This window comes from Neolamprologus brichardi, unplaced genomic scaffold (assembly GCF_056152115.1).
Source record: "Neolamprologus brichardi isolate AB-2024 unplaced genomic scaffold, ASM5615211v1 NODE_ptg000033l+_length_6344489_cov_1, whole genome shotgun sequence".
NCBI lineage: Eukaryota > Metazoa > Chordata > Actinopteri > Cichliformes > Cichlidae > Neolamprologus > Neolamprologus brichardi.
Genome location: NW_028270137.1, coordinates 2,915,390 through 2,929,199, shown reverse-complemented (window position 1 = coordinate 2,929,199; position 13,810 = coordinate 2,915,390). Strand labels below are relative to the sequence as shown.

At 43.6% G+C, this 13,810-nt stretch overlaps 1 protein-coding gene across 1 annotated transcript; it reads right to left on the bottom strand.

Annotated features, from left to right (window-relative positions):
* Positions 1–1,745: 1,745 nt before the first annotated feature.
* LOC148094621 (sterile alpha motif domain-containing protein 3-like) lies at positions 1,746–11,843 on the bottom strand. The gene is made up of 10 exons (XM_087837490.1): positions 11,772–11,843; positions 11,476–11,485; positions 10,135–10,249; positions 9,609–9,797; positions 9,437–9,524; positions 8,353–8,517; positions 8,036–8,245; positions 7,399–7,564; positions 2,291–2,370; positions 1,746–2,143 (listed from the first exon to the last, which is right to left on the bottom strand). The coding sequence occupies exons 1-10, from the start codon at positions 11,841–11,843 to the stop codon at positions 1,841–1,843; spliced, it is 1,398 nt and encodes a 465-aa protein (XP_087693616.1). The 3' UTR covers positions 1,746–1,840.
* Positions 11,844–13,810: the final 1,967 nt, after the last annotated feature.

Here is a 13,810-nt window from a genome sequence, read left to right as displayed (position 1 = left end):
CCAATTTTGATCCAGTTTCTGACATGTGGTCAAAATCTTGGCCGACCTTTACCACACCACGTGCTGTGGGTGTGCGTAAATATCTAGGTGAGTAAAGTCTCCTTTACCTGTTAAATTCAATTTGTTTTGTCTCTCTGTAGAGGACTTTGAAGAAAAATACGAAGAGAAGGATAAGCTGGGTGAAGGAGGCTTTGGGACTGTCTTCTTTGGAAAACGCAGAGAAGACAATTTCCCAGTATGGCTTCTTATGTGTGCACTTTACAATTCTTCTAGTTCCTCCTGTTCTCTTTTTCTAAAACACATTTTCTCTGTAATGCAGGTGGTGATTAAGCATGTTGCTCAGTTTTTAGTCAGCTACTTACCAGTGGTAAGAAATGTTTGTCTTTTTCTGTTGTTTTCCCCCAACGTGTTCCTCAAACAGCCTAATGTTTGAACACTGACCTCGATGTTCTGTTTCTCAAGCTTCTTAATGGTAAAATGACCGAGATTCCCAAGGAGGTGGCATTGCTAATAATAGTGGGGGCAGGACCAGAGGCTACGAGCAGCAATGTGACGCCCGCTTAAAACGACTGGTATGACTTGGAAGACGAACTCATCATGGTCTTTGAAAGGCCAAAAAAACATAGACTTGGAAGTCTACCTGGCAAACAGAAGAACCTTTGTGCACGAGAGGGAGGTTAAGGTCAGCGAGTGGCAAGATAACATATATGGCAAACTTTAATGGACAATGTAAATCTGATTATTTGAACGTATTTTTCATTTGTCTGTCTGGTCATAATGAGACAGCTGGTACATGCAGCCACTGAAATGCAATCCAAGGGTGTCTACCATCGAGACATTAAGCCAGAAAACATTGTGTTTGACACATCGCCTGATCATCCAGCATTTCTATGTGTCAAATTCATCGATTTTGGTATTGGAGTCCCTTTTAGACCAGAAGCAGTCACACGAAGAAATGGTAGGTCATCAGCCTCACTGTTTAAATGTCCTTGCCTGCCCACACGCTTAGTGTCCACATGAATTCCTTACCATGAATAATTACTCTCTGGATTTTAGGGACCAAATCAGCCGCTGTAAACTGGCAGGACTTTAATGCCACCACAGCAGATTGAGTCACAGTTTTGCAGCTGGGTGCGGTGATGGATTGGCTGGTACGTCACATCATCCTTGATGACAACAACACATCTGAGATGCACACTGACATTTCAGAGGGTAAGCTGAATGTTAATTCTTTAACCTGTCGCATTACAAAAACTTGAAAAAATCCCCTTTAAAGAACCTTTAAAGGTTTTTCAAAAAACCTTTTTTTTTAATGGTTCTTTGAAGAACTATTTTCTGAGTGGTTCTTTAAAGAACCATTTTAAATCTTTCAAAATAAAATGCATCTTAAATTGAATTAACTAGAGTAGGGTAAAATAAATACAAGCACATAGACATATATTAATGGTTTATTGGCACTTTGTATTACAGAAAAAGACAAAAAGGCATTTTAACGCTAAGCACAACACCACTACTAATAATAGCATATAAGTCATTTAAACAGTAATAATTGAATATCTTTACTATACTATAAATAAATACATATAAATATTATACTATAGATAAAACAACAATCATTACATTAGAAATAGCAATACTTTCATAACAGACAATTAAACAACACATTTTCATCAGCATGTTTGCATTTTCAGTAAAACTATTTCAAGAACAATCTTTTTATTTAAATTATCAATGAACTGCAGCCTTAAGTTATGTAAGTTAAGTTTAATGTGGGACTCATGGTCCTTTGTTAGTCCACATTGGGACAATTTCAGTCTCTCACCTGCACTATGCTGGCAATCTAGGAGATATTTAATGCATTTGCCACTCTTTGCACAGCTACTGGTACAGGTGTAGTCAGAGTTCCCAAGTTGAGAACAAATGCCTCCAAAAAGCAAAATGTCTTTTTTAGTTCACTTGGATAGGCAACATTGTAGTTATGGTACAGGGAGAAGACAATACCCATCGCCAATGAAATGTCAATTTCCCCACTGTCCAGAATCATTTTTTGTCCATCCATCTGGACATTGCCCTCAGTTGAATCACTCAAGGGCTTGCCGTCACTGCTGCTGAGTACGATTGTAGGTATTGGGCTGTGTGGATCCTGAAACAGAAATTAAATTCTTGAAATGAGGAGTATAGTTTAAATAAGCATAAACAACAGGTGTCCCAATGAAAGTATGAAACTCCTGTAAAATACTGGATTAGTTTTAGACCCCCCCTCACCATACCAAAAAAAATCTAAATTTACCTTATTTATGACGGAGAGATGAGCGGCATTTTCTTTGAAAATAGATGGCAGGAGAAGAACAGCTGTGTTTACTATCTGACCTGGAAAATAAAGAGAAATATGTAAATATTTTCTGGCCAATTTTGTTAATACAAAGCAGTAAAGGCCATATGAGTACCTTCATCAGGAGTTGAATGTCTTGCAGAACATAAGCATTAGTGCAGTAAATGTATACCTAATTAACTTTTCAGTGTAATTCAGTGTAAATGTTAAGCATTTATACAAAACCCCCAAAATGTTGTTCAGTTCTGTAAGTTGCTAGCTTTAAATAATTTGAGTCCTAAAGAACTTGCAGAGCAAGTCTAGCTGCCACTGAACATTTTTTGGGATAAACATTGTGTGAATGACTGAAAATCCTCATAGAGATATATATACACAGCAAATTCAAAAGTGTTAAATGTTTTGGTGTTAGTAGTCTTAGAGTTAATTTTACTCTAAGTAGAGTCACATTCTTTTAATGTAACTCTGAGGTGTAAAATGATAGTAGTTAAAATCGAGTGTTAGAAATGAGTGTTTCTATTTCAAATCTGGAGGTGTTACAATGGAAACATTAACTCTTGACCTCTTAACTCTGAACTCCTACAGGGGCTATGACACCAATAGAGTAAATTCACAGACTCCGCCCCCAGCACGGCTCCAATCGAAGCTGAAGTGAAGCCGTTTCAGAACATTTTGCTCTACATATTTGAGTTGTTTGCCATGCTTGGTAAGTCATGTTTTCAAAGATTGTTTCAATTATTGTTATTAGCTTTTACTTCTGTGGCTCTTTGGAGTTGAGACAAAGCTGTGTGAAAGGCATTAGCCATGTTGCTCGCTGATAGCATAATATTCTGTTTTAGCTAGCTGAAAGGTATTGTTTGCGGGCAAATACCACAGCCTTGAAAAAAAGCTTGCATGTGAATTTTCAGTCAAATTTCTTGGTCAAATACACTTAAAACAATGTCTAGAATGTGAAATGTTGATATAATGGTGCTACTTGAAGCCTGAAAACGATCTCTCATAAAAAACGAGCAAACAGCAGTAGCAGATGTCCCGACTGAGTTCTACGTTAGCACTTAGATTCCTCCAGAGTTTTCTGCACACGGTTTAGGTAAAAATAAAAAAGGTTGTTGTTTTACATTTAGTTCAGTATTACCTGTTGCCTGTGTCCTTGTCTTTTGGGAAAATACTTTACACAAGTAATGGCTCAAAGAGGATTCCTTTTTTTTTACTGTGCTGCAATTGATTTGTGCCATTAATTAGTGTCAACTAATTTTTATTCAATCTCCACATAGGATATGCTTGTGAAGATGGAATATGGGGGAGAGCAGAAGTGCGTTGAAGTTCCACAAAGTGATGAATGAAGGACATGCATATTGTATTTTGTATTTATTGAAATAAGTGATGAGAATGCTGTTATTTGCATTTACCAGCTCACCTATGTCAGACCTTTTGATAAACGAAATTCTAATGAAAGTGAGAACATGTACACTGTTACATCTTTCAGAAAATGTTTTGAAATTGTGGTGCACAGTTCAGAATAAATGTTTTTCAAAAACCATTGCGTCTTTTTAGTAAATGTTTATTTCCAAAAGAAATTTCTAGAAGTTCAGAACAGTAAAATTCCCGCTTTTTAGAATTAATTAGAAGATAACTCTTACGTAGTTAAACTAAAATACTCTTTGAGAGTTAATATATAAACTCTTAACACCAAGTGTTAAATTATCAACTCCAGAGAGATTTGGTGTTTAACACTAAATCAGAGTTAACATACCAACTCTCCAAAAAGAGTTAAATTAACACTCTCTGGTGTGGACCCATATAGACACTTTAAAAGTGTTGAAATCAAATCTGACAGTGTTAATTTGGACATGCTGGATTTGCTGTGTAGCATCGAGGGTGTATCAGTTAAATCTTAAAGTACATCAGTGCAGAGACGAGAAAGGAGAAATGTCTGTCAGGGTTCCTGGGTCATCGACCCAGTGCTTTCAGTTTTGTTCATGTTCAGTTTATTTTGCCACTGCCTGTTTCACTTCCTGTTTGTTCCCCGTGTCAGCTTGTGTCATTAGTCAGATTATGTTCAGCCCTGTACTCACCTGTTTCCAATCATTGTCATCATTCAACCTGTGTATTTAAGTTCCTCGGTTTCACCAGTTCTTTGTCGTGTCATTGATGTTATGTTGTCGTTTCCGCCAGCCAGCCAGCCAGCCACTCAGTCCGTCCGTCCGTCCGTCCGTCCTTCCTTCATTCATTCATTCATTCAGTCAGTCGTCCAGCCAGCCAGCCATTTCCTACCTCTGTTCTGTTTGCTCACGCCATCACAATAAACACCAGTCTTCACCTACCTGTGAGTCCTGCTTTTGGGTTCCTTCTTCCTCGCCTCCACACCACGCCTGACAGAATGACACGACCCGTGCCACGAAGACACGACTGGAACCCAGCGGACTCGGACCTTTTTGAGCGGCAGGAGGCAGCGCTCTCCTTGTGGGCGGAAAAGCTCAAGGAGAGACAGCGGCTCTTCGCGGAGCGAGAGCACGTCTTCGAGGGCACTCGCTTGGCTCTGGGCGGGCCTCGGAGACGCCGCGTTCACCCACCTGCTACCTCCCATGCACCGGAGCATCTGCCGCGGAGAGTGGGCGTTTCGCGCCGCGCTTCGGCGGCTCCCCCTCTCGCGGATCCGCTCCTCGCTCACACGTCACCTGCCTCATTTGCCGGATCCTCCACTTCGCCACGGCACAGCGGCTATGCCTCCCACCTCGGCTCAACAGAGGCTCCCGCGCCAGAGGCTCGGCTGTGTACCCCGCCCGCTTCCTCTTCCCGGAGAAAGCGGGGCACACGCCGCCATAACACGGACTATTTTCAGCAACTCCCGGTGGTGAGTTCCGGTAACTGTTTTCCACCCTCCTCATTTGACTCTTCACCCAGATTAACTAATAGACTCATCTCTGATTCATGGGATGTTTCCCTCCTGGAGGATTCTGTAGACTGGGAAGAGTTTTTCTGCTCTGCTCCTCCAAAGACTATAAATGGTGGTGGCAGAAGGACCAGAACAATCCCAGATAAACCTGCCTGTATCACACACCCAGTCACTATTTTCACACCCATTACTCAGCCATTTCCCACCAGCACGGCGGCCCAGATTCGGCCTTCCCCTTCAGCCGTTTCACCACCTCAGATGGCTAGGGCCCAGCCTACACCCACACCTGTGCCAGCTCCTAGGAAGAAGGCAGCTGCGACGCAGTCTACCTCCACATCCGCTCTTGTTTCCCGGGTGGGGGGTAACTGGTGTCCAGCCACCTCCCGTGCCTGTCCCAGCGCCCAGGCTGAGGGCAGCCTCAACCCAGCCTGACCTCCCTAGAGGCTTGAAAGAGCTAACCAGTCCACCTGCTACTTCACCACTTCCTCCACCTCCTCACTCAGCTTTCCACGCCCTGGCACTATCACTGGTTAGGCTAGCTGAGGTGTCCCCTGCTCAGGCACCAGCCTTATTAGCCCAGGCTGCAGTTTTATCCCCCTCGGTAACTCTGTCGTTAGCTCAGCCATTAGCATCGCCAACCTCTGTTCATCCCTTAGCTTCCCCACTCCAGTCAGTTCCCTCACCTGCTGTTCAGCTTTCACTCCAGTCAGTTCCCTCACCTGCTGTTCAGCCTTCCCTCCTGTCCCCTGTCGTCCAGTCTCCTCCTGTCCTCCTGTCCCCTGTAGTCCAGTCTCCTCCTGTCCTCCAGTTCCCTGTCCTCCAGTCTCCTCCCGTCCTCCAGTCTGTCCAGTCTGTAGTCCAGTCAGTCCAGTCGTCCCCTGTAGCTCAGTGTCCTGTTCTCCAGTCGCCTCCCGTCCAGTCAGTCCAGTCGCCTCCCGTCCAGTCAGTCCAATCAGTTCAGTCACTCATCCACCACCCTGTTCAGTTCCCGGACCTGCAGCCACAGCACCCAGAGCCAGCTGTGAGCCCTCCTGCTCTCCAGCCAGGGGCCTCCGCGCCCGCTGGCCCGGCCGCTCTCCAGCCAGGGGCTTCCGCGCCCGCTGGCCCTGCCTGTCTCCAGCCAGGGGCTTCCGCGCCCGCTGGCCCTAAAGCTGTGGCTCTGTCACCCCCGGCTCCCGTGCCGTCGCCTGGTCCAGACTCAGACTCAGCCTCAGCTTCTGCTTCGCCTGGGCCAGCCTCAGACTCAGCCTCAGCTTCTGCTTCGCCTGGGCCAGCCTCAGCTTTAGCTTCTGCTTCGCCTGGTCCAGACTCAGCCTCAGCTTCAGCTTCTGCTTCCCCTGGTCCAGCCTCAGCTTCCACTTCGCCTGGGCCAGCCTCAGCCTCGGCGTCAGCCTCTGCTTTGCCTGGTCCTGCGGCTGCCGCGCCGTCGCCCCAGCCACGTTCTGGACGTCATCGCCGGCGCGGCCGCCCACCGGACCTGCTCAGCGGCCGCCGCCGCCTTCCTCGCGGCCGCCCACCGGACCTGCTCAGCGGCCGCCGCCGCCTTCCTCGCGGCCGCCGCCGCCTTCCTCGCGGCCGCCCACCGGACCAGCTCAGCGGCCGCCGCCGTCTTCCTGAACCGTCTCGTCTCGGCCGCCGGCCACGTGGCCGCCCACCTGAACTGTTTCTGTTTTGGACTCCGTCCCTCCGTCCTGGGCCCCCTCCACCCGCCCTGTTCTGGTTTTTCTTTCTTTTGGCCGTCGGGTGCCGGCCTTTGGGGGGGGGGGGTACTGTCAGGGTTCCTGGGTCATCGACCCAGTGCTTTCAGTTTTGTTCATGTTCAGTTTATTTTGCCACTGCCTGTTTCACTTCCTGTTTGTTCACCGTGTCAGCTTGTGTCATTAGTCAGATTATGTTCAGCCCTGTACTCACCTGTTTCCAATCATTGTCATCATTCAACCTGTGTATTTAAGTTCCTCGGTTTCACCAGTTCTTTGTCGTGTCATTGATGTTATGTTGTCGTTTCCGCCAGCCAGCCAGCCAGCCAGCCACTCAGTCCGTCCGTCCTTCCGTCCGTCCGTGGATATTGTAAGGGACACTGTGTTTACTAATGTGCTGTATGTGAAACCTTAAAAAGTGGTATCTGAGATAGGAGTTAAAAATGTTTTTGCCCATTATTGCCAAGTGCCCTCACCTTTTCTTTCAGTGTCTGTCTGGCTCTCATCAACAGATTTTAAGCAGAGGCTTTTAAGGTTGCTGTTTGGGGCTATTGACACAAGCTTCGCTGCCAACTTACTGAATCCTCGGATTACTTTTTTGTCCACATCAGTTTTAAGTAACATGGAAGCCTCTTCAAGAAGCTAAAATAAAGGATAAACATATACATATTAGCTTTGTACCATAATATATACCATTATATAGCAAACCAGAACAATCATTATTTCACACATCAATTATCATTAGAGAACAAATTATAATTTTGCATTTGTTTACTTTAATTCTCAAGTACACATTGCTGTGCAAAAGGGATGTTTAGACTATTCTTCCCAAAAAACTATCATTGGCATCAGATTGGTCCAAAATTATCCTGTAGCATGAAAATAAAACCAAAGAGAAAGACATAGTCAATGTTGCAATTTCTGTTAGTGTTCTGTTAGTGTACTTTTATTACTCATGAAATAAATCTGCTGATTCAGTCACTTTGCCTGTCCTGTAGGTACGTGATTATTAGAAGTCTATATAAATGTGCAGCACATCAGTACATATTCGTGTTTTTGCCGTGCACTATTGTTATTGTTGTTTTTTGCTGCAGTTTTTGATAAAACACTCACCACAACAGGGATAGTGAGACATGGGAATTCTCGTAGAACCTCTTCAGTAGTATGCTGAAGAACGTAGTGTGTTCTGTACTTCTGTATTTTCCTGAGGTGCGTTCGAATGACATCCACATTTGGCCTAGTTTTTTGGCACTCTTGCTTAATCACTGATACATGTTGGTCGGTGCTACTTTCATCCTCCCCATCGTCAAGAGGATTGATATCCTGGTTATTAAAAAGTTTAGCAAATATTGAGAGAAAAAAACCCAAAACAATACTTTTAACTTTTATGTACAATTTAAAATGGCAAACAAACATTGAGCATATTTAACTTGCCTTGGTTTTTTCAAAAGGATACAGGGCTGGATATCTGATGATCTTTTTCTTCCTGAATTTGGAACTGAGTATTTCTGTCTCATTTTTTCAATTTCCTCTACGTCTACTAGTGGTCTTCTTTCCTTTTTAAACTTGTTCCTGAGAGACTCATGCAGAACATCCTACAAACGATAAAAATGTAACTAATTATTCATAAATAGGTGCAACTAGGTCCTCCCTTTATACAAGACATTTACCAGAAAACTTTGAGTGACATAAAGCTGGTAGGTTTGCTGTAATCATGTCATAACCTAATTAGTTCCTATTTACAGATCTCTTCTTTAACTCTTAGGAGTTGATCGAACACATGATATAAAGGTTTGGAGCACCTTAGATTGGCTACATACACTATAAAAGGTAGATAAAGATTAGATAAAGTATCAATGGCATTATGTCCTACAAGCATACTCATCATGATCTTTCAGTCTATATGTTAATACCTCTACCTTTTAATAATAAAAATAATAATGTATACTTTATTGATCCCCACAGGGAAATTTCTCTCTTTGCATTTAACCCATTCACTCAGTGAAGCAGTGGGCAGCCACTAATCAGGCGCCCGGGGAGCAGTGTGTAGGGACAGTACCTTGCTCAAGGGTACCTCAGGGTAGCCGTTCAGTTGATTCAAACCCCTGACCTTCCGATCATGGGGCAACCACACTACCTACTGAGCTATCCCTGCCCTATTTTCAAATTTAATTTTTTAAATACAAAAACTACACTATCCTGATACAAAGGCAAACAGAGCTAATATAATGCTGAATTTCACACCATTCACTTGAGAATTCACAGAGAAATGAAACATTAATTAATTTAAAAGAGCAATTGATATTTTATTTATTGTTTGACCATACTGGACGAGATCTGCCTCAAAAATCACAATACTAATACTTGTATTGTAGTGGCCACAAGGGAACAGATAACCTCTGAATATGTAACAATGAAAATGTTAGCATGTTACACTCGTTAGCCAATAATTAGGCAATTCAAAGACAATTTGTTGGACAATTTTATCAATGTTTGCTTTTCAGGAATACTTACATATCCAGAGCCATAACTCTCCTTCAAGAAAGGAAAACTCAGAAGGACAGTCCTCAGAAGCTCTACATACTGCACATGAGAGGGATACCTGCAAATTTTGAATGATGAACTTAAATTCTGATGTACATACTGTATTTTAAATGAATCAAATCTTAATTATATATAGACTTACATTGTCTCATTACTCAAGTGGTCAAACAGAGCTTGAACAAGCATGTTTTTGAGTCTGTTCTTGGTGGGTGACTTTAGTGCTGCATCTTTATTGGTCAACGCAGTGAGCACAGCTGGAGGAAACTGCACTTTGCAGTTAAACATAGGTTGGAGTGCTGACACAGTATGCTTTTCTTTGTGTTGCCTTCCACTGCAAGAAGAAGTAAGAAGTATGTTTAGAGTTTGTTACAAGACATGAATATGCGTGTCCTTGTATCCTGCATCAGGAATATCCGCATATTTAAAACGTACAATAACAGCTGCTGAACTACAGAAACAGAATCATAACAGAGAGTAAGAGTGGCTGTGACATTTCAATTTTGAAAGTAAATGGGTGTGTGATGCACATCAACGCTGGAGAAACAGTACAGGGCTTGCGTCAACCCCTTGCCCCCCACCCTCCAACACCGTAAACCTAGGGGAGGGGAAACACTGAATTGTATGAATGTACAATTCAGTGAATCATGTCCAGTCAACTTAAGACTCACTCTTTCAGCTTCTCTACAGCAGACAAAAATTTCACTTGGTCTTTCACTTTTGGAAAAAGACGCTCACTCATTCTTTCAGTCATCTGCAGAAGAGTCGATCCATCGATTTCATTGTCTGTGTCACAGAAAAACAATAAGACACGATCAAAACAGAAATGAGCATGTTCGAAGATAAAGAATAAAAATATCATAAAACATTACTAAAAAGACAGCTATGCGTTCATTAGTGACTGTAGATGATGACAGACATGTGGAATAGCCAAAAAGTGGTTAAAATCATTTTAACAGTGGTTGACAATTCCTAACTAAAAAGTCATGGTTTAGGATGTATCTTACCTAACTTTGGTATGAACTGCCTTAAAAGGTCGGTGGATCAGTGTAATGAAGTCTTGACCATCACATCTGTATGCGTCCAAAGCATGAAAGTCTACCTCATCCCCAGGCTTGAATATCAACAGATCATCAGTCTCTCTGATGTGGTATGATTGAAGGTGTCTTATAAACTCCAGTGTTGTAAAAAGTCTTCCAACAAGAAACCATTTTGCCCTGATATACACAATCAGGACTATTTTTTTTACAAACAGTGGAATTTGCTCTGCATGCACAAGTTCCAAAATGAAGAAATCTCCAACTGCATATTTTACAGAGTTTAAAATGATGCATTTACTCGTCCAGAGTTTCTCATCCACAGTAACGGCTGTCTCCAAGTTCTGCAAACAAATCTGCAAGTTCACTGGAAGTTCTTGAAGTGATAAGTTATTAACTGCTGCTTGTGTATGATCGCTCCTGATGATCCATTCAGGCTGCCACTCCCAGCATTGACGAAGCTGATTCCTCTTTGCCAAAGTCTGACAAATATTAATATAGTTATTGGTGATTCTTGCTACTGTCTTGAAAAATTGATGTCTGGCTTCAAACCTCATGCACCAATGAGAGCGGAGTGACCCATAATCAAGGATGAGCCGAGGATAATGTAGCAGAAAATGCAGCTTGGGTATAAACACACCAGTGTATGGTGTAACTGGCCCATGTAAAGTTCTCTATAAGTTCACTCAGAGCTCGTTCAGATGATTGGGGAAATTCAACAGTTTCCTGGATGACAGGGTCACAGTCTGGGGCAGACTCTAATCCTTGTTTCTGATATTTATGTTTCTTCCTTATGTGATTTTTCAAAGATTTCACAGACAAAAACTTTCTGGGACAGTCTTCTAGTCTGCAGACAATGAAGAATCCTCATTTACTTTCATGGTATATCTGTTGATGTTTCAGCAGTTTTTCATATGTTGGTTTTCTTGTGGAGCACCGTGGACACTGATATGGCACATCCATAGAAATGCTCACCTACAAAGACCTGGGGTGGCTGTAGCTCAGGTGGCAGAGCGGATCAGCCACTAACCAGAAGGTCGGTGGCTCAATCCCAGGCTGCTCAAGTCTGCATGCCAAATATCCTTGGGCAAGATACTAACCCCATGTTGCTCTCCGATGCATCCATCGGAGTGTGAATGTGTATGAATGTTAGATACTTAGCACTAAAGCTTAGAAGTGCTTGTGTGATTGGGTGAATGAATTAGCTGTATAAAGCGCTTTGAGTGCTCGGACAGAGTAGAAAAGCGCTATATAAGAACCAGTCCATTTACCTGTTGATAATCTGCCAATTCATTTTCCCCAAGCCAAAGAGATACTTCTCCAACAGTCCACTGCTGAGCCATGATCTGTTAAAACAAAACAAAATGCCATTACATTGTTATTCTGTGACATCAAAAACTTATTTATTTATTTTTTGTTCAATCATTTTCCAAGCCACTTTATCATCATAAGGATCGGAGGGGTGCAGGAGCCTATCCCAGCTGTTTTTTTAGGCGGGGTAGACCCTGGACAGGCTGCCAGTCCATGGCCTTTTGACTGTTCCCAAAGTCAGGACACATACTCACGGAGAGGCAGCGTTTCAGTGGTATGGTCCTCATCTGTGGAACAGCCTGCCGGAGGAGCTCAGGGCCGCAGAGAACGTACATGTTTTTAAGAACAGGCTCAAGATCCAACTTTTTAATTTAGCTTTTACTTGACGTTTATTTATTTTATGCTTATTTATTCTATCCTGTTATTCTATTTATTAATTTAGGTTTTACCTAATATTTATCGATTTTATTCTTATTCATTTTTTATCTTCTTACTCTATTTACATTTATATTGTATCCCTTCTTATTTATTTTATCTTTTTACCCTGTATATATCCTATTGTGTCATATCTCCAGTGTTTCCTCGGCGGGCGCTCTCTGCACCGGCGCTGTAATCGACCGTGGCTGCTGGGGCTCTGGGGGTCCTCTCAGCCTGGCTGGGGGGCTTCTTTGCCTCTCACACGCACTAAGCAGTTGTCAAACTCTCAAACGCAGTAAGCAGTTGTCATACTCTGACACGCACTAAGCAGTTGTCATACTCTCACACACACTAAGCGTAAGTGACGGAGTTACACCGTCCCGGGCCACAGACAGCTGATCTGGGCGCATACACACACCACCACCATTAGTTTCTACAATTACGGTGGCTGCGTGTCTTTTCGTCGACCAGGCAGATAAACAAAAAGGGGTGAGAGGTATATTTTGAGCGGCGCAGAGGGTGGCCAACATATTTTTCCCACTTACCTTTAATAAAGTCGGTCGCGTAGACTCGCTGTGATCACCGATTGTACGAGTGGTTATGCAAGCCGATGGTATGGTGTTCCGGGGTTCAAATAGTGGGTTCGGGCACGCTTGAAAGGTCACGAGAACTGCATTATTTTTGTTTGTTTTTTTTTGTTATTGTGAAACACTGTAGGCTGCCTGGAATTGGCCATAAATGTCTGTATTTACATATATATGTATTGTAGGAATACAGCTGGAAATAAGCTGAGGAGAAAAGAGTGTTTGGTAAAAGAAATAATAAAGAGATGACGATTATGCCTAGTGGGAGGGGCCATGGGGTAAAAAAGAAGGCTGTTTTTCGGTGAGATGTTACAGAGAGGGTAACATGCAGACTGTGTTTTGTATATAGATGTTTGTTTTGTGTTGACTTAAGTTAGTTTTCTATTTTCTTTGTAAATAATCTTTTGTGCACCTGGGAGGCCGGCAGAATAAACTATCCACACTGAATGCTTCCTGACTACGCCTGCATTTGTTCGGGAGAAGTTTCAGAGAGGACCCCGCGACATATGGTGTCAGGAGTGGGATGGCTAGTCGGAAGAGGAAAACGCGCCTCCCAGTTAAGCGCACAGGGCTGCGGTCCCAGCAGCATGAGCTTCCAGTGGAGAAGACAGCAGAGGACCTGGCATGGGACACAGTACCGGCGTCGTCTTCTTCAGCAGAGGAGGAGGAGGAGGTTTCTGGCAGGATTGGTCCAGCATTGCCTACAGCTTCAACCTCAGCACGTGACCCAAACGGAGAGCTGAAATGCGATGATGAGGGACTTCCTGGCGGGACAGCAAAGGAGAGAGGAGGTTTTGTTGGCAGAACTCAGGGGGCTGAGGACTGTTTCCCCTCCCAACGCTCAGCTGCATTCAGATTTTGCTGGTCAGGAAAGCCCAGCCCAAGCACCAGCCGGAGCAAGCACCACAGCAGCAACGGCCACGCCAAGCACCGCAACAGCAAGCAGCCCCAGAATGGTACTGCCTACACCTGCACACCAAAGAGGATACCGGGATCCC

Excerpts from the sequence above, each read along its gene's own strand:
- LOC148094621 (XM_087837490.1), bottom strand. The coding sequence starts at position 11,843 with ATGGCTCAGCAGTGGACTGTTGGAGAAGTATCTCTTTGGCTTGGGGAA. Across the intron at positions 9,798-10,134 it reads GCTGTAGAGAAGCTGAAAGA|TGGAAGGCAACACAAAGAAA; the intron begins GTGAGTCTTAAG and ends TTCTTCTTGCAG. Across the intron at positions 8,518-9,436 it reads AGAGTTATGGCTCTGGATAT|GATGTTCTGCATGAGTCTCT; the intron begins GTAAGTATTCCT and ends TATCGTTTGTAG.